The 27095-nt window shown below is 39.9% G+C and overlaps 1 protein-coding gene and 1 long non-coding RNA gene across 2 annotated transcripts in view; one reads left to right on the top strand and one right to left on the bottom strand.

Annotated features, from left to right (window-relative positions):
* LOC121680974 (inactive tyrosine-protein kinase PRAG1) overlaps positions 1-27095 on the top strand; it is a 57072-nt gene that overhangs the window by 25263 nt on the left and 4714 nt on the right. The window contains exons 4-5 of the mRNA XM_042060571.1: positions 24935-25074; positions 26210-26937. Coding sequence (XP_041916505.1) covers positions 24935-25074; positions 26210-26937 — 868 coding nt within the window. The remainder of the gene's footprint in view (positions 1-24934; positions 25075-26209; positions 26938-27095) is intronic.
* Positions 1628-5326, bottom strand: LOC121680997. The gene is made up of 2 exons (XR_006021905.1): positions 5064-5326; positions 1628-1762 (listed from the first exon to the last, which is right to left on the bottom strand). It is a non-coding gene; the product is annotated as an uncharacterized LOC121680997 (long non-coding RNA).

The following is a 27095-nucleotide window of genomic DNA, read 5'->3' as shown; positions in this document are numbered from 1 at the left end:
TAGAGGGCTAAGTACTTTCTTAGCTAGAGAAAGTAGTTTCTACAACTAACTGTTTAGGTACTTAGGGGTGAAGTAAGCAGTGTAGGCTGTACTGTCCACTGCTGGTCTGGACAGACAAAAGCTAACAATATTATTTTCCATTATTCAGTAATGACTTGACCAAAACAAAATTCAAGTGAATATAAATATTTTAATAAAGGTGTTCCATTCCAATGTTAACCTGATTCAATTGGATCTGTGTTTCATATGAATTGTTTAATACTGGGACATATGAAATGTATCATGCTGGTCTGGACAGACAAAAACTATTAAAAATATAAATACAAATATTATTTTCCATTGTTCAGTAATGACTTGACCAAAGCAAAATTCAAATGAATGTAAATATTTTAATTTTAATTTTAATTTTGCATTTATGTCCGCTTATTTTAGGTGTATGTTTACATGTCTCTATTCATTCCATACATCAAGATATTCACATCTAGTCTTTTCTAGTAGGTAAAGCAATCTCCTGACTATAAACATGCCAAGTTTCAAAGCTCTCAGAGCTTGTGTGATTGATCTATAACAATATCTGTTAATTTAACAATCTTAGCAGTAAAATATTTTTAGCCAAGAATCCATTTCATATATGGGAGACCTTAGAGATGAGGAAAAACATTGTTGGGTTCTACCTCCGGTAGGGGTATCTCAAAAATGTGGGGCCATTGTCACTAGCCTATTATGTCTAGTAGCCTATGCTGATCGCTGTGTGCATGTGATTGATATATGTACAGGGTAGCAATTTGACTGAAATTGCATTAAATCAGGTTGTTTTAACTAATATTATGCTGCAAGATGGGGTATTGTCCATACCTGTGTTGGATTCTCTGGTTGTTGCGTTGTGTTTTAGTTCTAATGTCTGTATTGAAGATGGTCAATAAAGCTTGACGGCGGGATCAGGATCGGCGATTAGATGATGATTTATTGTAGATGGTACAACAATGAATAACAGAACACAGGCTAACTCTCAAACAGTAAAACTGTGCAGAGTCTAACAGTTGTGGTTGTTATTAGAAGCGGCTGCTGAGCCTTCCGACAGAAGATGCTCCTCGGGTTGCTTCCTCGATCCGTCTCCGTGTCAAAACCTAAGACAAAGCCTGTTATACTAAAACATACAAACGTCAATCATGCCAACGTGGCAGGTGCCAACCAGTGTACAAAACCCGGCCCTGGCCAGATGGAGATACTAGCCCGAATAGGCAGACATGCTGTCTCCCTCGGCCCATGTTATCACTGATGTTCCTCGGATGTTCCTAAACATCGGCCTGTATGACCTTCCTGCTGGTACACAGGCCTAAGGCACAGTTATGTACAATAATATGAACCTCTCCCCGTTGTATACTACACACAGATGTAACATATGAACACATCAGAATACAGTAAGAATACCCCAGAATTCTACAGTCCCCCCTCTTGATCAATCAAAAAAAGTTTTTTTATAGATCAAACAATCGCAAACAGAGTCTGATGTGTCCTAACAAAAAATAGAAAAATAATAAAACCAAGCATTACTTCTCAGGCACTTTAAGGAAAAGAAAAGAAGTGCAGGCACCTTGAAAGAAAAGTTAAAAACTGATTATGTTGCTGATGATTATCTCACATTCTAAGAGTTAAAAGAAAAGGAAAACAAAGTCTTTTGGAAGTTCAGGAAACCGGCCAGCAACAGTTCAGTTCAAAGGCAAAGTCTCTGTCCCAGATGTTGTCTGTGGCTCCCGGCAACCTCATAGGTACATGTGAAGTGAAAAGAAAGAGCAGTATCAGTTGAAGGATAGTCATGAAAACAACAGTATATAATCTATTATAGGGGTGTAGCATCCTCCCAACCCTGGTCCCCCAGTGAGTCCCCGGTTAACCCGTTGCTGCGTGTTCAGCTCCCTTACGGGTGTCCCCAGAAACCCACCTTTAGAACCAGGACTACAGGATTACTCCCCCCTCTTGATCTAGCTTAATTGTAATCATTCTCAAAAATCGGCAATTGTAATTGTATCCTCAGATTAAACATTTCATATATCAGTAATTACACATATTTAATCATCAAAATCAATTATAAGACTTATCTAAGTCTATAATTTTTTCATAACATGAGTTTGTGTCAAGAAGAGTCCACTACCACAGCACTCTGAGCATGCTCGGGTTCTCAAAGAAAGATTCTACTCTCGGATCCCTAACCTTTCATTTCTCCTGACGTCATAAATTCCCTGTCAAAATGAAAGTCTCCCGTGAATCTTCCCCCCTCTAGTTCACACCTCACCCCTAAAAGAAGATCGGCGGAAACTCAGATAGAATTCATACCCTACCCAAGCGCGTCATGTTTCAGGCGGTTCTATTAGTTTGCAAATGGCTTGCATGTATCCACTTTTCTCTCACCCTGGACCTTCACTGCCGACTATGTTATGGCAATCCACATCGGGGAATGATGTCTTTCACAAGGACTTTGGCAGTGTGTAGTGCAATTCCAGATCGTGCAGGGAATGCCTCAATCCACCTGGAGAACTTGCACAGGACAACCAGAACATCTCGGTAGCCTTTACACTTGGGAAGAGTGATGTAATCTATCTGGAGAACTCTGAATGGTCCTGGTGGAGCTGGTGTCTTCAGCATTGGCAACTTAACCTTCTTGTCGTGATTGTTTTGCCGACAGGTGACACACCACTTGACGATGTCTGTGGCCGTTGCTGTGAACTTCGGTGACCACCAGACCTGTATGAATCTGTTCCTCATCTTCTCCACTCCCACGTGTCCAAGCGAATGAATTTGCGCCGTCAGATATGGTAGAAGACTTTCTGGAGCCACAGTTCGTGTTCCAAACCTCCACAAGTTGTCATCATGGAGCTTCGCCGCTTTTTCAATCCAAGTCCATTTTTCTTCTCGGCTCGAGCTGTTCTGCATGTCTATGATGTTGGCCAAACTTTCCCGTTTTCCCTCTTCAGATGTTTCTTTGACCTTCTTTGTCACTCTCATCATGCATTTCTCGTTGTCATTTTCAAAAATGTTCCTGTTACCGTTAGATCCGTCCGTGTTTCCATTTCCGTGTCCATTCTCGTTAGTCGTTTCGTTATCTCCTCCCTCTCTTTTTCTTGCGGCTGTTCTTGACACTGTATCCGCCATTGCATTGCCTCTTGCTTTAATGGTGTCTTGCCTTGTTTGTGCCTTTACTTTGATCACTGCCAGTTCCTTTGGCAGCTGCATTGCATCCAACAATTCTGCCACAATCTGTCCGTTCTTGATGGGACATTGTTTCACACACGGAGGTGGTTTTCCAGTCAGTCTGACAGGTTCCATTTCCAACAGTCCACAGTCATTCCTTCCCTTAGCCCATGCAGGATGTTCCAGGAGATCCTCTCTTTTTAGCCTTCTCAGGTTCCACAAGACTTCTCCATCTCCTTCTCCAATGGCTATGGTGACTGGGGCTGTCTGCTTCAGACTGAAGTTTTCTCCAGTTGGTCCACCAGCTGTATTGATGATGCCTGACAGAGGTATTTCGTGTTTCTTCAATAGGTCGGATGAAAAGACTTTAAGTTCAGCACCAGTGTCTTTATCAATGTCCACTGCACTTCTAGATGTCTCCACCATGGCATATGGTGCTGTTGAGTCCAAGTCAGGCAGAGTCGGATTGAGGCGGGTGCTTGGTTGCCTGTTGCGACCATGGTTACGACCCCCGCCCCCACTAGGTGCCGGTGTGTATGGGAGGAGTTGGCTCCTCCCCGTTGAGTGGGCCTCTGAGACTACTCCTCTTCGCCTCATTCCACTCTGTTCTGGCAACACATCCGCTTCCATGAGTTGTTCCTCCAAATCACGTCTCTCAGTCTCATGTCTGCAAATCCTGTCTCGGATCTCTAATTCCAACTTCTCTATTTTTTTTTTGTAATTTTTTCTCAAATTTGCCCAATTGTAATTTCACTGCCATCCAATCTGACACATAGTCTTGTATCTCAGCTAAGGCCTGTAACTTAGTTTTCCTACCAAGAACCATATCTGGATTGTGCTAATTTCAAATCATTAAATATTAAATTGTACTATGTGTTTCGTGCAGTGACGTGATCCTTTTAAATATATTTTTTTATATTTTCCCGTGATGTGGTAGTGATATAGTGACAACTTTGCACTTTGAAAATTTGGTTAGTAATTTGTTCGCCTCTCAATTGTTCACAAGTTGTCTATCTCTTATTTATTTTTTTCCACACTCACACTCACACCCACACACACACGCTCCCGCCAGGGAAAAGGAAACACTCTCTCTCTATCTCTCTCGCTCCGTAACCTGACACTTGGTAAGTTATTTTACTCACAGCATGATGCCACAACAATAGATTTCACCAGTGTCAGTTCCACTTAACTCAGACTGTTTCTTTTCTCCCAAAACGGCTGGACAATGATACAAATTAATGTCTCACTCACACTTTTAACGATCTTTCGTTAAATTCCCAGTTGACCAAGTCAACAAAAAAACATAGGTGGAAACCCTATCCCACTTTTCAAATACTGCACAACCAAAACACCCCACTCTGGTGATTTCGTCTCCTTTCCGTATCACTGTAGCACTAAGTTTAGTCCTAGGCCATTAAACTAAACAAAGACCGTTGAGAAACAACCACACAGTTCACTCAGCAAAATAATGACTGTAGCAACTCCTATTTTCTCATTGGCACACGCACAGCATTCCTTTCATAAAACTTACACAGCTTAACATGTAATGGCAGTACAAAAAAAGAAAAGATTTAATCCCCCAAGCTTGTCCGTAGTTAATCGATTACTTCTTTTAATTCGTTCACGAATCTATCCAATTACCCAAAATATGTGTACACTTTGACCTTTTACTTTTTTCCAGAAAACCTCTTATATCAAATGACATCTAGAGCTCATCAATCATTGATATAGGTACGTTACTTGTCAAAACACTTAATGACACAAACTTCAATACTCTCATTAATGTGCAGCTTTTAATTTCTAATTTATCTAATAAATTAGTTTTACTTTGGTTCTTTTTCCCGCATAAAGGAGTAAAGATTTTTTGCTTTCACCTGGTCAGAATGTCTTCACTGCATGCAGGGTGCGCAGTGCAGCAGTGTTTCCCCTCTTGGCAGGCTTCCAGCTGGGATTCAGTCACGTCAATCAGGGTGCCAAGATGGACTCTTCTTACAGATGTTCAAAATCCAAAATCTGCCCCCGAAGTCTCTTTGAACCCGTTGGATGTTCTCGTCTTGCCTCTCCTCTTGCGGTCGGGTCACGATAACCAAATGTTGTCGTCTTTCTTCTCCTTTTGCGAGAAGGGTCACGGCACCAAATGTTGTCGTCTTTCTTCTCCTTTTGCGAGAAGGGTCACGGCACCAAATGTTGGATTCTCTGGTTGTTGCGTTGTGTTTTAGTTCTAATGTCTGTATTGAAGATGGTCAATAAAGCTTGACGGCGGGATCAGGATCGGCGATTAGATGATGATTTATTGTAGATGGTACAACAATGAATAACAGAACACAGGCTAACTCTCAAACAGTAAAACTGTGCAGAGTCTAACAGTTGTGGTTGTTATTAGAAGCGGCTGCTGAGCCTTCCGACAGAAGATGCTCCTCGGGTTGCTTCCTCGATCCGTCTCCGTGTCAAAACCTAAGACAAAGCCTGTTATACTAAAACATACAAACGTCAATCATGCCAACGTGGCAGGTGCCAACCAGTGTACAAAACCCGGCCCTGGCCAGATGGAGATACTAGCCCGAATAGGCAGACATGCTGTCTCCCTCGGCCCATGTTATCACTGATGTTCCTCGGATGTTCCTAAACATCGGCCTGTATGACCTTCCTGCTGGTACACAGGCCTAAGGCACAGTTATGTACAATAATATGAACCTCTCCCCGTTGTATACTACACACAGATGTAACATATGAACACATCAGAATACAGTAAGAATACCCCAGAATTCTACACCTGCCATAAATATCTCGATACTTGATACTGAAACGATACCACGCCGAAATCCTAAAATATCTGGAAAAGAAAGGACACAGACTTCCCCCAAGTGTACGGAGTCATTTGTGCTGAATTTGTGTGCACTTTTGTAGTGTGCAGGTCAATTCTGGGTTTTAAACTTATATTATTACTTATTTATAGTCAGTAAAATAGTATTTTGTGTGTGATTAAGTCCTTCATTGTTATAGTTCATTTCCATTGTGTTTTGGCAATAAATTACATTTAAATAGCCAAAGTAGGCTAGAGCAAGGTCAGTGTTCTATTTACTGCATGCAAATCATTGAATGCTATGCAGAAGGGCCTAATCCAAAGGGTGGGCAGACTACGGCAAGCGGGCCGGATCCGGCCGGCCAGGCTCTTTAATCCGGCCCACCGAGCATTTAATTTGGTTATCAGGTTGCTCGCTATTTTATTCCTGTGATAGAGACGACGTCATCATGTTACATAGAGATGATGCTCTTTATCTCTTTTGCAGCAGATCTAACTTGAACGGTATGCTACTCCATTTAATTGGGAACGTGTCTGAGCGTGCACGAGAGGCAGCGAGAGCGGCAGGTTCCAGCTGGCTTGTCACTGTTAATAATCTCCTTTTTATAAGAAACTTTTTAAAGGAAATCATGAAGGCAACAGTAGTTCCCACTACTCACCATTTGAGTGAGCACAACCATAAGCACAGCACTGGCCATAGGCAGGCTATATTTGAGTGGAGCTGGCAAAGAACTATTGAGAACTAAACGTTGAGAACGAACAATTGAGAACTAAACGTGAATTGTTCTTAAAGTAACAGTGCACCATTTATAAATTTGTTAACCCTTTGGTGCCTGTACCAAACATTCCATTTTCAGTGCTGAATGACCACCTCACAAACAAAATACATATTTTCTCGAATGCATTATATCCCACCAATGAAATATACATATGGCAGTTCCAGCGTTATGAATGTGACAATTGGCCTCATATTGGTAAACAAAATGCCTTAGAGTAGGGGCAAAATTAGTATCAATAAATTGATTTCCATAACTTTTAATGAAACCTCTGTCCTCTGAATACTGAGAAATCCTCAAATTTCATATAATCATTTTCATCCTAAGAATACAAGGCGTTTTATCAGCGTTACGGATGTGACATGAAATAGACACACTTTTTTGGGAGATTACAGGTTTTCTGCAAACTTTTGAAGGAAACTGCTGAGACTATGATATATGTAGCATGAAGGAGACTTGAATGAACACAAAAAGTGTGTTTTTGAAACTATGCGTCATTTTCGTAATGCATTATGTAGGAAAAGCTGGAGTTATGGATGTGACTGTTTCACGTTATAGATGTGACGTGTTTGAATCAGTCCTCCACAAACTACATAAAACACATAATTAAGTAGTGAATTTTGATATGAAACAATTGAAATAGTAATTATGAAAAACTAGCGATGAAATTATTGCTTCCTCAGTGCCCACTAAGATCCACAGGAAGAATCAGGACAACAAGTCATTTAAAATATGAAAAATACATTTATTTTTTTCTTTTACCGTCATCAATTTTGGTCAGTGATTCCCGGGTTACTGAAACACCAGGGAACATGAAATTTGGTGGCCACTCCCCCCATCGCGCTAGGTTAAATGACTAGCCCTACCTGAACCATTGCACCCAAGATGACAAAATAGGTATGGTATGTTAGTTTCAAGAGCCCGCATCAACCTAGCCCATACCCACTCATTTGTGATTTGCACACATAAAGAACATGCACACGTGTGCACACACACGCACACATACAGACAGGCAAGCACGCACAAATAAACACATACAGACAGGCAAGCACACACACACACACACACACACACATGTACAAACACCCACCCACACGAATGCACACATAAACACACACATACAGGCACGCATACGCATGTGCACATGCAAACACACACACACACACACATAAACACACGCACAGGCACGCATACAGGCACGCATACGCATGTGCACATGCAAACACACACACACACACACATAAACACACGCACAGGCACGCATACACACATGCACACACACACACACACACACACTCTTATAAACAAAAGCAAACTCACATATGCACACACTCATTTACATGCACATGAGTTGTAGGAGATGGAGACAAATTGACAAACGTGATTTATTTTTGCGAAGAGAATATGCAGGACTAAGGGGCGGTCATATTTTGTACCGCTATGTGGTACATCTAGTTTATTGCTGCCGTTACTCATGTTACTCTGTGGGTATTAGCTACAGAGGACCTGACACTTCAAATTAAAATTAAACTGTTTTAAGCAGACGTGAACGGCAGGCTGAACAGATCTGCAACAGAAGGAGGTTGCTATGTTAACTTCAGCTGCAAAGTCAGCCATCTTCACCAGCTAACACGATAATCCAGTTACTGTACAACAACAGTATGACAGTTACGGGAAGATAATCGCTCAGATTTTCGTTATTAGGCCACTTGAAAATAGGCTATGGCTAGGCTAATCACTGGAGGTATTTTAATATTCTGTTTGTTTTGCTAATGCTTAGGCAAGGCCTCCCTGTGGTTTTGATCAGCCTAATCTTTGAAATGTCAATTGTAAACACTAAGGTGAAATGTGTTGAAACTGACATGCCACCAGAACAGACGTTTATCGGCTTTGAGGTAAAATAAAGTCTCCAGTCTAAATTCACATTATGTAACATTCATAACGTGACATCCATAACGCACCATTAAAGGTTTTAAAAGTAAGAAAGGGGCCCAATTTGTTCATCACACTTTACATTGATATAAATCAGCTTTGCACAGACACTATGGACATTGTCGCATCAACACTGTGTGTAGCATAAACTTTTCCTATAATACGTTATGGATGTGACATGGCCATGGAACTTGCTGACTTAAAAACAAAAGCCTTACAAATGTAAGGAGCTGTGCTCTTAAAGGCATGCTGAGCATACACATTGCTCTACCATTCCCTTGTCAATCTGGAATTTGTCAAATGATACAATGTGTTTGAACCTTGAGTCCATTTATCCACTTTTTAAATATGCATAATATTACCATGTGAAAAATTTTATTTCTGTATGTTGCACACCATATTTATGATGTAAAAACAGTGTAGTTCTCTATCAAATTCAATCAGATCAGTTACAAACAATAAAATATAGACCTAAAGGAAGATTTTAACAACAGTTCTATTTGCGTGTGCACAACTTTTTTTTTCTATGGTAAGGATGACCTTTGCATGGAATTGCCCCATATCATTTTACTAAGAAAGACTATATTTGTGTACAAGAAAGAGAAAAATGTGTATGAAATACAGTGAATTTTGTGGGTGATTTAACAAAACCTCATTTGAACAAATATACATATCTGTTCAAAAGTCATGATAAATTTAGTGATTAGTGTAAAAATGTGATTTAGAATGTTGTCAAAGCTATTGAAACTTTCTTATGGAAATACATACAATGTGCACTAGAGTGAGGAGATGAACTTGCCACTAATCATGTAGAAGTGTTTTCTATAGTCTGTCGTTCTTTGAACTCTTTAAAAATGTTGGGATATGTCTGTGAGGTGTTAGCCAAGTTCTATGCATAGCCTACTTGCTTTTGAATGACTGAAACATATTTTACCCACAGGCTTCTGTGTACCTGTTGGATTGCCTTCACTTTCCACTTTATCCAAAATAGTTCCAGATTTCACTTCGACCTTTTGTTTTATCCACAAGAGGAGGACAGTCAGCAAAGAACGTGTGTTGATGTTTGCTGTGCACTCACTCACTAAGAGCTGCCTGCTTGACACGCCCACTTGCCTAGATGCGTGCAAGGAGCGTGAAGAGTGGGAGCACTCCACAGACAGAGAACGTAAATTGTATCATTTTTTGCGTGAAGGCATCGTGATGCCTTCCTAGTATCGGTACACCGGCAACACTGTTGTGTTGTGACACTCATATCCACTAGGGATGTCCCAATACCATTTTTTTCAAACCGAATACGAGTATTTACATTTGTGTACTTGCCGATACCGATACCGATATTTCTACCACAAAATCAGTAGCATAAAATTGCAATACATTTTCTTCTCTGCTCTGATTATTACAATAGGCCTAAACTAAATAATAATGAGTATCAAATAAAATATATAATAGCAGGCTATTTCAAACTAAAAAAAAAACAAAAAACAATTCTGTCTAAAACAAGCCTCCACACTGGCACTGTGTCCATATCTTAATTAAAGACATTATTAACTAGATTATTTTGCACTGTCTCTCAGTAAAATCTGACAGGGCAACAAAACATGATCCCATGTGACCCTACTGTTCTAGAGTTCTAGGTTCCTTTGTAAAATTGGTGTGGCTCCTTTAAGAATTTAGAGCGAGCGACCACCTAGCGAGAGGTAAAGAGAGAAGATGATTCTGCCAAAACAGAGTTAGTGAACGAGACTTATGCATTGTCTAAACTATTGCCCATTGAATAAAGTGGTGATTTTTTTGCACATGTCTTGCATCTGCCTGTTGCTCATGACTTTGGATACAGTAAAAGTTAATTGGGCGCTGACTTTGGTCTTGGAGCATAGGGCCTATAATTAGAAATGATCTGACTAGCGTGACGATCTGGACTGAAATACAGGCAGGGAAGGTAACATTTCTCAGTATAAATCACCAAAATGTGTGATAACAAAACACTATGCAAACATGTCTGATAACAAAACACTATGCAAACAAATCCAGTGTTTCCTCTACATTTATTTTAGCATGGCGGCCCGCCACGGTATCAGAATCAGGGCATACGCACAATAGTGGCAGTTGCTTTTTCAATAATCCTGCCGACGTATCCTCCCCTGCTGGCTGCCGCTCACATTGCAATTTAACAATAAGTAACCTAAAACTAGTCAGAGGTTATTATGGCCCGTCCACAGGGCTCGAAATTGAAGATGTCCCGACATCCCGGGGACCATAAAAAAATTTCCCGGGACACAATAGAAAGATGTCTGGGACAACTCTAGTGACAGTCTAAAAAATGGCTTTCTCCTATCTTTCTCATCTGAATAAAATAATACAAAAAAATGTATGGCCTGCCACCACTGTAGAGGAAACACTGAAATCACATTTATCTACTGATACGGAAACCCCACGGAGTTTGTTTTGTATGCTAGCAGGGCCTAAATTTCACTGCGGGATTGCGGGTATTGCGCATAATTTGTTCAAGTCCCGCAACTATAGCCATCAATAATGCGAGAAATTCCCGCATACACTTTTACAGCCTGTCTGATGACGTTAATCTAATCATGACGTGGCGTGAATGCGGTGCTATTGACCGGACTACCGAGTTGAATTGAACATAGCCTCATGCAGACGCAGACACGCAGAGAGAGAGAGAGAGAGAGAAAGAAAGAGAACCACTTTGCGCTTACGCAAATAGGCTACGCAGCCATGGCAAACTTTTACATCTGGAGAGAGAGCTCCTTGGTAACTACCCTTCTAGCTCAGGTCACGTCTGCCAGTAATGCTCACTAAAATCATTAGTGAACATTGCAAAACACTTGATCCCAGAAAGGTTGTCTTCGATTTGTTAGTTTTTTGAACATTTATTTTATCTAATGACATAGAAAACATAATGAATTGCATCCACATATCCTTATGCACTTTGCAAAACTTTTATTCACTAGCCTAAGGGCCCGTCCACACGGAGACGCTTTTTGGGTTAAACGCAGAGGTTTTGCTTCGTCTTGGCTGAGCGTCCAAACGAATCCTGTAAACGCACTGCCCGAAACCGCACTTTTTTGAAACCTGGTCCCAGAGTGGAAAAATCTGAAACCGTAGCCCTTTGGAATTCGTTTGGACAGCGAAACCGCACATCCTACTTGCGTATCGATGATGTCATCGCCACACCTCAGCTGCCCTGGACTTGCCTAACAATACTAGTTTTCATACATGACATTACCTACGATTACACTCCGTAGGATAAATATCACAACTTATGCTGCGCAGTGCAGATAGCTTATGACTTGGTGGACTGAACACTGTTTTTCCCGGTGTTTTTTATGCATTTAGCTACTTTCAGTGACGCGAGAGAACTTAAAGGAATTATCCGGAGTAAAATGCACTTTAGATCAATTTACGAATGATTGGGAGTATACGTTGAGTTGACATCCAAATCATGTCATTCGGATGTGTTTTGAGAAAGTTCGATGTTACCGTTTTTAGTCAAAACTCGTTAGCCTGGAAGTGATGCGGGCATGTCATTTCGCCACTACAAAACGCTATTTTTATACCGCTTCTACAGTTCCAAACAACATTACACTTACGTGGTAGTGAGTAGAGGGTCCCTAAAGCCAAACCGAAGTATCCCGAGGTCTTTGTGGTCGGATAGAGAGTCCAGAATGAATTTCATCAAGCCAGTACCTTTCCGGAAATGTTGCCATCTTTGCTGCCATCTTCAGGGGAAAGTCCGTAGACAAGTGCTCTCTTTGAGCAAGCACTTTCACTAAAGTCAAGTCAACTGTCAGACTCTGAAGACTTACAGTATTTGATCACTTTAATGCAAAAATGGCAAACATTATGGATGACATTGCTCCATTACAGTTCAAGAAAGTTAAGGACAAACAGAAAGCACCATGGAGGCAAAATCCAGCAGTTAAACTTCTAAAAAGAGAGTGTAGGAAGACTGAAAGAAAATGGCGTAAATATAAACTTCAGATCCACTATGAAATCCATAAAGAGATGCTCCGCACATATAACTCTGAAATATGCAAAGCAAGACAGTCTTTCTTTTCTAACATTATCAATAGAAGTTCAAATAACACTCGTATTCTATTTTCAACTGTTGATAAGTTAACAAATCCCCCCTCACAATTAGCGCCTGAACTTCTCTCAACTAATAAATGCAATGAGTTTTCATCTTTTTTTAAAGGTAAAATTGACAAAATCAGACTCAACGTATTTGCTCAATTACAAATTCAACAACCTGAACTTCCAGCAACAAACAGAGGGAAACTAAACTTGATTTCAGAGTTCAGCTTGATAGACTACGAAACACTTGAAAAAACGGTACAGAATCTCAGCTCTTCCACATGTGTCTTAGACACTCTGCCTACCAATTTCTTCAAAACTGTTTTTCACCTCATAGCGGCGGATGTCCTTCAAATTGTAAATGTATCACTGCTGTCTGGCACTGTTGTTGTTGTAAAGCCACTTCTCAAGAAGAATAACCTGGATGCCTCCATGCTAAACAATTACAGGCCCATATCCAATCTACCTTTTATTGGCAAAATTATTGAAAAAGTAGTCTTTAATCAATTAACCACCTTCCTAACATCAAATGGGTATTTTGATTACTTTCAGTCTGGTTTTCGGGCAAATCACAGCACTGAAACGGCTCTCACTAAAGTTTCCAATGACATACGCCTCAACACAGATTCAGGTAAAACATCAGTCCTAGTGCTACTGGACCTTAGTGCAGCATTTGACACTGTTGCTCACAATATTTTACTACACAGACTAGAAACACTGGGTTGGATTTACAGGCATAGTTATCAGCTGGCTAAAATCATATCTACAAGAAAGGAGCTTCTTTGTTGCCATCGGAAACTGTACCTCATCACCAACGTCCTTGACCTGTGGTGTTCCCCAGGGGTCGATCTTGGGGCCACTATTATTCAACCTCTATATGCTCCCACTTGGACAAATCATTCAAAATAATTTGATTTCATATCATAGCTATGCAGATGACACACAAATTTACTTAGCTCTATCACCAAACGACTATGGTCCTCTTGAATATATGTGTCAGTGTATAGAACAAATCAACACCTGGATGTCTCAAAATTGTCTTCAGCTGAACAAAGAAAAAACTAATTTTAATAAAAAAAAGTAATTATATTTGGTAAAAATGAGGAAAGACTTAGGGTTGCCACTCTCCTTGACACAAAAGGGTTGAAGGCAAAGGATACTGTTAACAATCTTGGTGTATCCCTTAGAACCCTAAGCTGTTTTTAGGGCATTTTCACTACCTTTATTCATCAGGATTTATTCTGGTCATTGTAAGTGTCACACACACATATTATATATTGTTGTTTTCAGCAGAGTCTAGGCTATACAGATCTGCAATCATTTCATGTATTAGTACTAGCATTGATTTTATTTTGATTTTTAAAGAATTAAAACATAAAAAGCGTATTATAAAAATTCTTATATTTCGACATGTATCTCACCACAGCAAGCTCATAGCTCTACATGCATTTCATGTGTGTGTAGGGCAGACTGTCCTGAAACAGGCAATATAATTGCCATGTTGGAGGGATACTCTGGGGCTGAGCAATTTACAGAAATATGTGGTGTGTGATTTACAGAAATAAATGCCATTTTTTTATTTAGTGATTTAAATGACCTTTCTGCGCTTCATATCTGTGACACGAACTGATCTGACCTGATTTGACCCGAGGTTGCGTGTTAGCCAGCGTGTCTATGGTGTATGAACTCATAATGATTCTCAACTTTTTACTGGATTGCCATGAACAAAGTAAAGGCAAAAAAGCTGTTTCTTTGTTGAACAAATTGGGATGCAATGTGAGCCTTGAATTGGATGCCATGCAGGAATTTGCTAGGATCTCAAAACCGGATTATGAACATGCTTTGCCATAGAGAAACACACGATAGCGTTGGATTATGCTTTGCCACAAAAACAGACAAAAACGTGGGGTAAGTCCAGCAATATGAAGTTATTATTTTGCTGTCACTTCGTTTGTTTTATAACCCAGAAGGATGTACTTGGTATCAAATGATAGCTCTGTGTCTCCTCTTTCATCTGACATGCGTGGCATATCTATCCGATCACAGGTCCGCGAGTAATTCAAACGAGAGTAATGGGTGTGCAGCGTTGGTTTGTGTTATTATTGCGTTATTATTTTGCAGTCACTTAGTCTGTTTTTATAAGCCAGAAGAATCGATATACATGGTACCAATGGATAGCCCTGTGTCTCCTCTTTCATCTAATATGCTTGCCATATCTATGCGATCACGGGTTCGCAAGTAATTCAAACGAGAGTAATGGGTGCGCAGGTGAACGCAGAGATGTATAGACTGTAAATATGTTGCAATTTGATTTAATTTCATGATTTTTTTTTTATTTTTATACTTGATCGTACAGACAAGTGTGTAGTCTCTTTGGAAAGCCCCACTTCTGCTCTGTCATGCAATAAAGGTTTCATCTTGCTGCGATGAACAGATCCGGAGCAATTTAACAGAGAAGAAAGGGTGTGTTTTTTGACGCACTTTGCGTCAATCGGGTTCTAAGGGTTAATTGACAGTGATCTAAATTTCAACAGCCACATGAAAGCGATAACTAAATCAGCTTTTTACCACCTCAAAAATATTGCCAAACTCAGAGGGCTGATGTCAAAACATGACTTAGAAAAACTCATTCATGCATTTATCTCCAGCAGGGTTGATTACTGCAATGGACTGTTCACAGGCCTTCCTAAAAAAACTATTAAACAGCTTCAGGTGATACAAAATGCAGCAGCTAGGACTGACCACATTACTCCAATTCTTAAGTCCTTGCACTGACTTCCAGTAAGTCACAGAATTGACTTTAAAGCACTATTGCTTGTTTATAAATCAGTAAATGGAGCAGGACCTAAATACTTGTCAGACATGCTTCAGCAGTACACACCTTCTCGTCCTCTCAGGTCCCAGGTGAAAAACCTGCTAGTAAAACCTACAGTTAGAACTAAACATGGTGAAGCAGCTTTTAGCTGCTATGCGGCTCAGCTGTGGAACCAACTTTCGGATGACATTAAAAAGGCCCCAACTGTAGCCAGTTTTAAATCTAGACTTAAGACTAAACTGTTCTCAGATGCTTTCTGCTAACTGTGCCGAGTTACAAATTCTGAATCTGCCTTGATAATTATTCTACTTTGTCTTTTATTACTTTTTTTACTACTTTTGCCTTTGTTTTTGCTTACTAATTATTCTTTATTTTTAAATGATTTTACCTTGTGTTTTATGTTTTCTTTTTATTATGATCTTTACCTTTTAACTATTCTTTGACTATATTGCCCTTCTATGCTTTTATTTGTTATTATTGTTTGGTTTTGTTTATGTAAAGCACATTGAATGACCTCTGTGTATGAAATGTGCTATATAAATAAACTTGACTTGACTTGACTTGACTTGACTTGGGTGTGGAGTAACACGCTCTGGAAACTCACAATTTCGTTGCCTTTTTTTTTTTTTTTTTTTAAAACATAGTACATAGTAAACATAGTAAAGATCGGTTTGGTACGTGTGGACTAGGCCTAAAACCGTCAGGATGAAGGCTAATTACTCTCACGCATTTCTTAAAGTGACAGGCACTCAATTACACCTACACATCACCAATGTGCACTCAATTAGACCTACACACCACATTAAAGATATGCCTAAATGTAATGGTTTAAAAATCAATATGAAGCATTCAAATTACTAAATATGTTTAGCTACTAGTAATTACTAGTAAAATACTATACATTATTAACTAAATACACTCTATATGAATTAACAAATATATGAAATAGAAACATATCACACAAGCAATCATTTTCAGTGTGTGTTAGTGTGTGTGGAGAGAGTCAAGCAGAATCCACTATCGCAAGGATGGCCACTGTTGTGAATGATCCCACTACATTATATTCAATATTACTGACGACGTCAAGGTGGTGGGGGCCCCCAAATCAAATACATTTTTAAAAAAAGTATCGAAGAAGTATCGAAATCGCAATTCTTGACTTGGTATCATAATCTCATAATCACCCCCAAATTGTGTAAATCCCCCCTATATGAATAACCTAAGGGGGGAATCCCCCCCCCCCCCCCCTCCCCATTTTGAAAAATTAATTTTAAGCCCTGTGCTAGGCTACTTATTCCCAACTAGCGCAAAGTACAGAGGTACACCAAAGATTGTTGGCTACACTACACCAGTGATGCACAACAACAACTAGGCTACACTCACGCATAGTTTAGATGAGCTATAGTTAAAACAGAGAACCATACGTGCGAGGGTATTAGCTGCATTCTACGCAGATACATGAATCTAGCTTGTTGTATGTTCTTTAAGTGCAAGACTGAAATAGCTGCTACACGTAGCGAGTAGGCTTCATGAAAGTGTAGAGGCTACAATAATTTAAGGGAAACTAAGTATCGGTGGGTGGTATCTGGAAATTTTTATGAGTACGAGTATATGAGCCCAGTATCAGCCCGATCCCCGATGCCAGTATCAGTATCCATCACTAATATCCACGAACCTGCGGTGTGAGAAGGCAGAATCGTGACACACCCCTTCTAGTGTTACCGGTATGTTGTCCATAAATTAATCATAATTTCATAGCTCTCATTTTTTGTTCAGCTTTTTTTATTCTAGACTATGCGTGCAACATTACCAAACAGTATAGAAGTAAACCCCCTCTTGTCCCTCTCTCTCTCTCTCTCTCTCTCTCTCTCTCTCCCATCTTTCTCTGGCGCATGCGGTCGATGGACAAATGGGCGCATTTAATCCAAACATTTCATGCACATTTAATTAAAACATTCACAATTGTGAAAACAAGGACGCATAGAAGATGACTAGCTAAATTAATATTAAATCCGGTTAGCATTATTAGCATGCTGCACTCATTTATTTTAAACTCTTGCATTTTAAAAACACACATGGGGAAACTGACCAGTCCAACCAGTTAAAATGATAAGCTAGCCAACTATGCTACTTTTTATATTTCCAGGCTTCAACCAGATAGCTAAATTAAAGAGGTAGAGTTGTAATAGAATGCTATAATCTGCATAAAGTGTTGTCATGAATATCAGAAATTCAGAATTTGCTCAGGATATAATATAATACTGATATACAATAATATATTTAAATCCTCTGGTGTTCCGAGGTAGGCTATTGAAATGTTATTTATAGAATGCTATAATCTGCATAAAGTGTTGTCATGAATATCAGAAATTCAGAATTTACTCAGGATATAATATAATACTGATATACAATAATATATTTAAATCCTCTGGTAGGCTATTGAAATGCTATTTAATAAAATATCTAGTTTTTTTCCTTTTCCTAATCAGCTGTAAAGGCTATTCTTTCACCTTACCTTTACCACACACAGTCACATAAACAAATCTATTAGATCCTATCTATAAATGTGTGTTTTAATGAACCATAAGACATAAATAGTAACAACTTGGCTTGAGTTTGTTACACACTCGAAAGGTTTTCATCCATGAACACGTATATTAGTATCATATAGCATCCATATACACACAAACACGCTCTAGACATTACAGTATCACACATTTATGAACATGATAAATCAAAAGCTGGCTAGACTGGAAAGAACAAGTGATGCTAGCTGTGAGCTATGAGCTACCACTTGTTTTGTACCAGTGAATCATTTAATGACCAGATGGTTTAGAAATCTGTTTTACTCTATTGAGCTATCAAAGCCCATTCTTGAGTTTTAAATAACCTGAATGTGCAGCGATGTCTCACAGTAAGGGTTGCATTCACTGCTTGAAGGTAGTGTGACATTTACATGCTGGTTTTACAGGTTAGTCACCCATGATCAGTAGGTGCCTCATAGAACCATAACAAGGGGCAGGCTGAGCAGATTGTCCCCTCTGGCAGTTCCTCACTGGGTCACTCGCCAAGCCCCCTGCCCTTAAGGCTTACTGTGCCCCCACTGTGTGCATGAGAATTGATAGCAAAAATAAGAAGAGGACCGAAGGATGGAACTGCATGCTGTGTGGTTACTATAATGCAAGTGATTTATTTTCTGCTGATAAATGTTGCTGTGATGTTATTTGCGGAGGTTGACTTTAAATACGCCACAACAAACACTATGCTTTTTCTGTGCTTATCTTCAGCAGAGGTATGTTATTATTTAATTTTGTTTGAATGATTTTGGAAGAAAACTGAAACATGAAAAGTAATGACATTTTTGTAATGCCACCAGCTGTTGGTATTTTAATTAAGCCTGTGTGTGAAAAGTGATTTTGGTATTTAGTTTGGTGCAGTGTTTGTGGAGAACTTTTTTGATTCTGATGTAGAGTTGGTGTTTAATGAGCAAAATATAGTTTTAAGCTGAACATTTGCTATTCAGCTAAGTGTGTGGTGTAGTTTTAGCTATTGTTAAAAGACTTAAGAAAAACATATCTTAAAGGTACACTGTAATTATTAGGTGATTTTAGTGCCAACAATTTAATGTAGTATTAATAAATATGTGTTGGTTAGTGTTACAATGACCAACGTATCAGTGGCAGTTGGGGCTTTTAAAAGTAGCATAGGACGGTGCAGGGAAGGTAAACTGAACAGATGAGTCTTTAAACCCCTCAGTCTCAAAACTGTCACAGGACCACCGCAGATCAACAGGCAACTAATTCCACCAACGAGGAACCACCGAGGTAAAGAGTATTGAATGTGACCTCTTAGCGTTAATGGCTGGTCGACACGGCAGACGCTCATCAGAGGACTGCAGTGGGCAATTGGGGGTGTAGAGCTGGAACATGGAATTCAAGTAGCAAGGGGCAGATCCAGTAAGTGTCCTATAGGGCAGAGTGAGGGACTTGAATTTAATTCTGGCTGCTATGGGAAGCCAATAGAGAGTAACTAAGAGAGGAGTTACATGTGTCCTAACTTAGCAAATGGAACGTGTTTGAGACATGGCCTGACAGTAATGCACCCTAAGCTACCTAGTATTTTCACAGAATAGATGGTGCAGTGGTAGACACATCTTGTCTTATCACTGTGGAGTATGCATGTTTCCGAAACACTCAGTGAAAAAAAAAACAGCAAACATAGGCTTATAGAAGGAAGTGAAGCTAGTCATGTGTCTTGTGTTGGCCTTTTATAGCCGAGAGTATACCACTTCCTGTGGTTTTGTTACACTAGCTCTGAATGATTAAACATTAACCAATAGGAAGACGGTCATTTTTGAGTGTAAAAAGAATGAAAGGTAAAGAATCCATGTATGCTCCTGTTGTGGCTTGCAGAGGTGGGAAGTAATGTACAAATACTTTAGTACTGTACTGTACTACTGTGTAGCATTTTCATTATTGAGTATTTATTTTAGCTTATATAACTTTTTTACTTTACTACTTACATTTTCAAAACTGGCTTGTTACTTTTTTGAGGCAAGTTATCAATTATTTTATTGTGTGCTTTCATAGCATCAAGGCTGATTGCAACCTAAATGGATGGGACAACAATAGTGATGCAAAAAGGGGGTTGACTTTGCAACTGTAAGGGGCAATAACACCTAAAAAAACACCTAAGGGGCAATGCCAAAACAATGGTTACATGATAATGGAAAACTTTGTTGAATTCAGTGTGTTAACAGATGACAAAACACCCTATTCTTTGTTTGATTTTCTTTTGTGGGAAAATATTCCGACATTTTACTACTAGGCCTATTCTGCGAGCAAGCTTACCTCAAACAGAATGTTTGTTTCTCTGCAACTTCATCCTTGGCTTGGTAGTAGGCAACAAGCTTGCTTGATTTATTTTTTTAAAACTACTCTGCCTAAAGGGGGGGGGGTGTCATGCGCTCCCCATTTGCCATATTAGTTTCAAAATTACCAACCGCCATCGTCATTACTTTCAGCCTTCTTCGCAGTACAAGAGCCTAGCCTGTTAACTTAGCTTAAAAAAAGATGGCGGATATTGCTTTTAGTTTCTGCAAGTGAAGTCCCACCTACTGATCTGTAATAGGTCTGTAGCGTGAGTGGGTCCCACCCCCTGGAAAAATGAGGAAGGAGTGTTTGTAGTCTCAACAAAGATATGAGACTTCCTGCTTTCATTGACGCAAAATGACTTTTTTTGGTCATTGAAAGCAGGAACTGCAACACTGAAATCCGTATTTCTCCCGTCTCAGGGGAAAATGAGGGAATGATGCACGACCATTCAAAAACATGACTGTGTTTCTAACGATACAAAGCTTAATGCAAATAGGTGAAGTGTCCCTTTAAAGCAGAGGGGTGCACTACATAGGCTAGTACAGCGTTTCTCAAACTATGACCACCACCGTGGAGTGACTCAACGCAACGTGGAGACTGCTGGTCCGCGGAGCCGTCAAGTGATTTTAGGCCGGGTGCTTCATCTGAGAATTCGCTGCGCAATTGATCAAGGAACCGCGGAACTACAGAAAAAGAAAACAAATGTTTCTGCAATCAGGTGGAAATAGACGGGGAAGATCACGCTGTAACAGAGTTACACTCCCACTAGATTTTTTTGGTGCCACTAAGCAATTAATGAACCAAAAGTTAAGAACAATATGTCAGTTTGTATGTGCCTACATGTACTTAAATAGTAGCACAAAATGATCTGGTGAAATTAAATCTTCATATGATTTTAAAGCCAGAAAGTGCTTGGTAACGGAGTTACAGAAAATGAAGATCACTTTCTTACCATAAAAATCAACATCATACATGTGGTTATCAAAATATAACACTAAAATAACTTGTATAGAAGTGTTTCTACGCTTGTTTCCTATAATATGACCAAAGATTTTGCGACTGACTAATTTTGACATACATTTCTTATAATAATAATAATAATAATAATATGTTTATTTTATATAGCGCCTTTCTCAAACCCACGGTCGCTTTACATAGTACGTAGTCTAAGACATATATGTTTCATAAGTCATGGTAACGGAGTTACATGGTAACAGAGTTCCCAGTGGCGTCATTAGGTATGGCATATAGTTTATATTCCGATCATGTATTAAAACCTTGAAATGAGATGGATCTATTTATCAAACATACAAGCAGGATCTCACTTGAACATTACCTTACCACACTGTGCATAATTTGGAACGTAGGCTACTTAGAGCCCGCACAAAAAAAGTGAAGGAGAGAGAGAGTGTTCCAGGGCTGGGCATGTCAATGTTTGCATTTCCTAGTTGGTATAAGAAAGTTATAAGGAAATCATAAAGGCAACAAGGACAAGGAGATGGCGGATTTATGCTCTTCTCGTCATTTACAAGTTCAGGTTGGTTATCAGCCTGCCCTGCACTCACCTAGTTGGCATGGCCAATCCGTGCTGACCTATACTTACTTTGCCTTTGTAGAATCGAATTAGTGAGTCTTCAATGGTTCGTTCTCCTTAACTCATTGAATGCCAAGCTGTTTTCGGAAGCTTTGTCCTAGAGTGCCAGCAATCTAGACCATTGTTGATGATTTTTGTACAGCCACAGCATATTCTGTGTTATAGCTATGAACACATACAATGGCTCGTTTAAAAGGTGAGACTTTAAGCTCTCAGTGGGTGCAAACCGTGTAAAATTTCTACACGCCTCTGTTCCTGAGAAATCCCAAGCTAAACAGTGGCTAGTTTTCATCAAAATCGCTGTTTTTTTTCTAGAAATGGAGATATAACGTCTTTCATGAAATATAAAGTGTTGCCTGTAAACTTTCCGGGAAGTGATCAGCGAGACCTGGAGAGACTGCCACCTAGTGATAGACCCACGAAAATGGCCTGGTTTTGAGATGACTTGCATGCGTCACTGATTCGACACAAAGCGGCAACCCAGTTATGATAAAATGTCCAGATACAGTAAAATGTCTAGATTGTGCGTTTTCATGAGTTTTCGATCGTCATATATTTCATTTCCATTCATCACAGAGTTCCCAAAATCACATATAAGGTGTGTTAGAGTGTCTAGTTTCGTCATTTTAAAAAAAGAAGCTAAAAACTTAAAAAACGTTTTTGGCACTCAATGAGTTAAATGTGGGGTATGGGATTCGCAAAACGGCCAGCAGATTCAAAGAACATGGACGTGCAATCATGCACGAGCGAAAACTCAGATGCGCGAGAGTGAACCAGGCTAGCGTAGGCTGCACTATACGAGCTCTAGTCTCCATACATACATACCATAGACTGTATAGTCTATGATGCATACAATCGCTCACATCAGCTTCCTCCCCAAGCAGGTTAGTTAGCTAGCTAGTTCTACGTTCTTTATTCACCTCCAAAAGGGTTGTAGATGGGTAGATAGATACTTTATTGATCCCCAAGGGGAAATTCAAGTAGTCACACAAATGCCCGAAGTTCCTCAAATGCCCGAAGGCGCATGATTTTAAATACAGTACATAAGAAAATACAGACTTATGAACTTACTTATGGAGCTAAATTTGTCTCCATTTGTCTCGCACATCTACAATTGTGAAAAACAATTTACAAGTTACAAAATATATAATTTTTTTGCGTGTGGATTTGTGCGACTTTGATGCGAAGAACGTCTCAAAAACACGTAACTTTGGAAAGCGAAGAATGCGTGTGCTGGTGATCCACAAATGCAGATATTTAAAATATAATTAAAAAAACAAATATGATTATTTTATTTGTGGATATCAAAACACACATGCAAATCAAGAAATATTTGTGGATCCCCCTTTGCGCATATACATATATTATTGAGACAAATTTAGCTCCATAACTAATAGACGTTGACTATAAAAGATTACAAGCCAATAACCAGGACCACAACACTGCAATTGTTTGTGTTAGCCACATGTAGCTGCTAATATGCTCACGGAAAGAGCCCATAATGACCTGTTAACTTTGTGGTTTTACTGTTGTATAAATGACAAAAATACTCCATAACTTGTCCGCGCAGGTTAATAGTTCATCGGCTTTTCAGCAGAAAAAATGCCACAGCCGCATCTGTTTGTAGACCTTCCTGATCCTTCAGTTGTCGCCAACGTTGGAAAGCAGCGCCTAGGATGACTCTTGTTTTCGCTTTTTACTCTTTCAGCCGTTTTATTCGCAATTGCTCTCTCAAATATAGATTTCCTTTTTACGTTTGCTAGTAGTGGTGGTGGTGGCGTCTTGTCTGCCATTATCTTCTAGTTATCAGCTAGCTCCGGTACTGCAGGATAATGTCAGATGGAAGTACCTTGCACTTGCTCTGACTGGGTCACGAGCTTTGAGTATGTGCACGAAGGGGGTCACACGCGCGAGGGGGAAGGGGTATAGTATGACCGTTTGATTGACGAACTTACTGTCCAATGTTTTTCGAGCCCTGCCTGTTCCACAGATGATTGGTTTGTTTAATTTCCATTAGGAATAGGATTTCAAGTGATTTTGCAAAAATGGCCAAAAAAGAGAATCCCATACCCTACCTTTAAGTTAAACATAACATGATATGCATCTTTGCTATTTATAACGTCATTCGGCTAAGTGGCTAGGCTATAGCCTATAGTTCATTTTTAATAGCAAACAGAAATGTCAAGATAGCAACAGGTCATTACATCCTTTAATTGTCAAAATATTATTGTCCATATTATTCAATAAATGTGGCACATATGTGGCTAGAGTCTGTGGATTAATCTATCAAATGTGAGCAGCAAGTGCAGGCAAAATGGAATTATGAGAACCGTTTAGACTCTATGGACCAAGCCCCGAATGTTTTCATCTGCTAGCAACGGCCATGGGAGTTACAAATGTTCCTATTGTTAAAACAAGATTTAATTGTGTAAACTGTTCCCAAAACGATCATGTATTCATTAGTTATAGTATGTTTATCATAATGGGAAAAAAAAACATAAAGTAGATGTACCGCATAACGGTACAAAATACGACTGGCGCACATTGACGATCATGCCTGTCAATTTTTCTCCATTCTCTACTCTTGCAACTCATGCTGTGTGTGTGTGTGTGGGGGGGGGGGGGGTTACTTTGCTAGTTTATGAATTGGAGGGGGGGTGGGGTTACTTTGTTACTTTTACTACTCATACTTTTACTAGAGTTTTTACTTGGGTATGGAAAGTGTGTACTTTTACCATCTCTGGTGGCACGCAAATTTATGTACTATCAATCAAAGGGTAAAGAGATTAAGAAAAAAAAGGCATGTGCTTGCTGCTATGAACCCAATCACATGTCTACATTTCTTGTTCATCTGTGCAGGCCATGTCCTAAGATGAGCCAGAGCAGTGTGGAGCTGGATCAGGTGAGTCAGCAGGGATCAGTGGACAGTCTGACACAATCTCTGCGAGAATTGGGCAACAGCCTGTCGACGTCCTCCACTCCACTTCAGCCTGATACCTGTGAGTGTAAACCAACGTAAATCATTTTGTTTGATGGGTATGAGGCGAATGATTTGCCATGGAGCCCTTCTCCTAACCTGATAGGGAGTTAGATGGCTATTTGCAAGTATACTGTATCATTGGCATGATCTCCAAACAACTGTGACATAGTTCAAATAGGGGGGAAGTCATTCTGCAGCTGGTTCTGTTTTTGTATTCAAACTAGGACTGTATTTATCAAGACACTGATTATTAACATTCAAACCAAAAGGTGGAGAGGTGGTGTTTCATATAAAAAGGCGGAATTGTGAATGTTTTCCAGGATTTAAAGATTAACTCGTACATGCTTTGCTATTGTGTGTGGTGGGGGCGGGGGTCCTAGTTCAAACGCATGTATTTTCTCAAGTCTCTGAGAAGGACTTTGATCAAGAAAACATCTGACCTCCGCATATGTTAAAGCTGTTATACTTAATCTTTAAATTAAACATTTAGGAGAAGTACAAAAGATTATGTTTTAGGCTATGTTAAGATTCCATGGTAGGAGTTTTTATAAAGTCCTAGAAGTATTAGTTGGCAGAGGTGCTTAAAGTGTTGTCCTGTTAAACAGTAACCATAGGTGCTCTTAGTCAGACTGTTTAAACTGTATTGCTCACTATGAGCCTTCAGTGAAAATTCTGATGTTTAGATGTAGCAGAGAGTAGTACACACAGACTTTCTTTGTTTGTCAAGTCCCGAAGTCCCAAGTAAATCCCTATATAAAGATTACCCAAAGTCAAGTCCAACTGCTGGCTGGGGCACCTGCACCGTACGCCGGCGACCCGGGTTCGATTCCCGCCCCGTGGTCCTTTCCGGATCCTACCCCGATTCTCTCTCCCACTCACTTCCTGTCATTCTCCACTATCCTGTCGCATTAAAGGCATAAAAGCCCAAAAAAATATACTTAAAAAAAAAAAAAAAAAAATTCATTATACACTCTTTTAAACTAATTTAATGCTTGCATTTTACCTGTAGAGTGTATGTTAATGTGCTAACAAACAAATAATTAATGTCTTAAATGGTTATTCTTCTCAAATAATTTTAGAAAATACAGTAAATGAAAGACCGGAAATGAGGAGCAATTTTTTTTTTTTTTAATTCTTTAACTCTTTTTCTTTAGGTGGGCTGGATGGCACAGAACAACTATGCCCATCCCTGGTTTCCACCAACCCTCTTGTCACCACTGCAAGTTCCCCCAACTTTGAGCCTTACCCAAGTAACAGCCTGGGCCAGCAACTGCAGCCACCTCCTCTCCCTGAGAAGAAGCTAGTGAATCGCACGGTGTCAGCACCTGGCGAGACGGGGGGAGGAGTGACTATGCGAGGCAGACCACGCTTGCCATTTTATAAGTCAGAAGATAATGTTTGTGGGCCTGATGGTGCCCCCTCCAGTCCTGTGGATGCACGACCCTTATACTCATCCTCTGATTGTCTGGAAAACTGTCCTCTTCCCTTGAACCGGCCACTACCTTCCTGCATAGTGGAAGAGGCAAGGTTGGGCCGTCTGGGTAGTCACAGCCGTGGCAGTGTGACAACAGTCTCCTCACCTCAACTGAGCTGTCCTGCCCCCTCTGGCTCTACCCTGCAGCTGCAGACCCTGCTCAGCAACATGGACAGTCGAGAGGGTATTTACTCCAAGCTGGGTGGGCTATACGCAGAGTCGCTGCGCAGGCTGGCCATCAAGTGTGAAGACCACTTTACTCGTAACCAGGGAAATACCCTGCGCTTCCACGAGAGCAACTGGTCCCTTTTCAAGTTAACCTGCAACAAGCCTAGCTGCCAGGCAGGGGATGCGATCTACTACTCAGCCTCCTGTGCTTCAGATGCAAGCAACCCTTATGCTGTCAAGGTAACAAGCAGTAGTGGCCATTTATGTAAGAGGATACAGTGTTTCCCAGAGAATTGAATTCCATTTGTGGTAGTTGGTTTGCAGAATTAACTTGAATGCAACAGTTTTTTAACAAATTAGCACAGTGTGGTTATGATACTAACCAGATTTAAGCACAA

This window comes from Alosa sapidissima, chromosome 13 (assembly GCF_018492685.1).
Source record: "Alosa sapidissima isolate fAloSap1 chromosome 13, fAloSap1.pri, whole genome shotgun sequence".
Classification (NCBI taxonomy): Eukaryota; Metazoa; Chordata; class Actinopteri; order Clupeiformes; family Clupeidae; genus Alosa; species Alosa sapidissima.
Note: the sequence above shows the minus strand (reverse complement) of the source record. Positions and strands in the feature narration are given on the sequence as shown.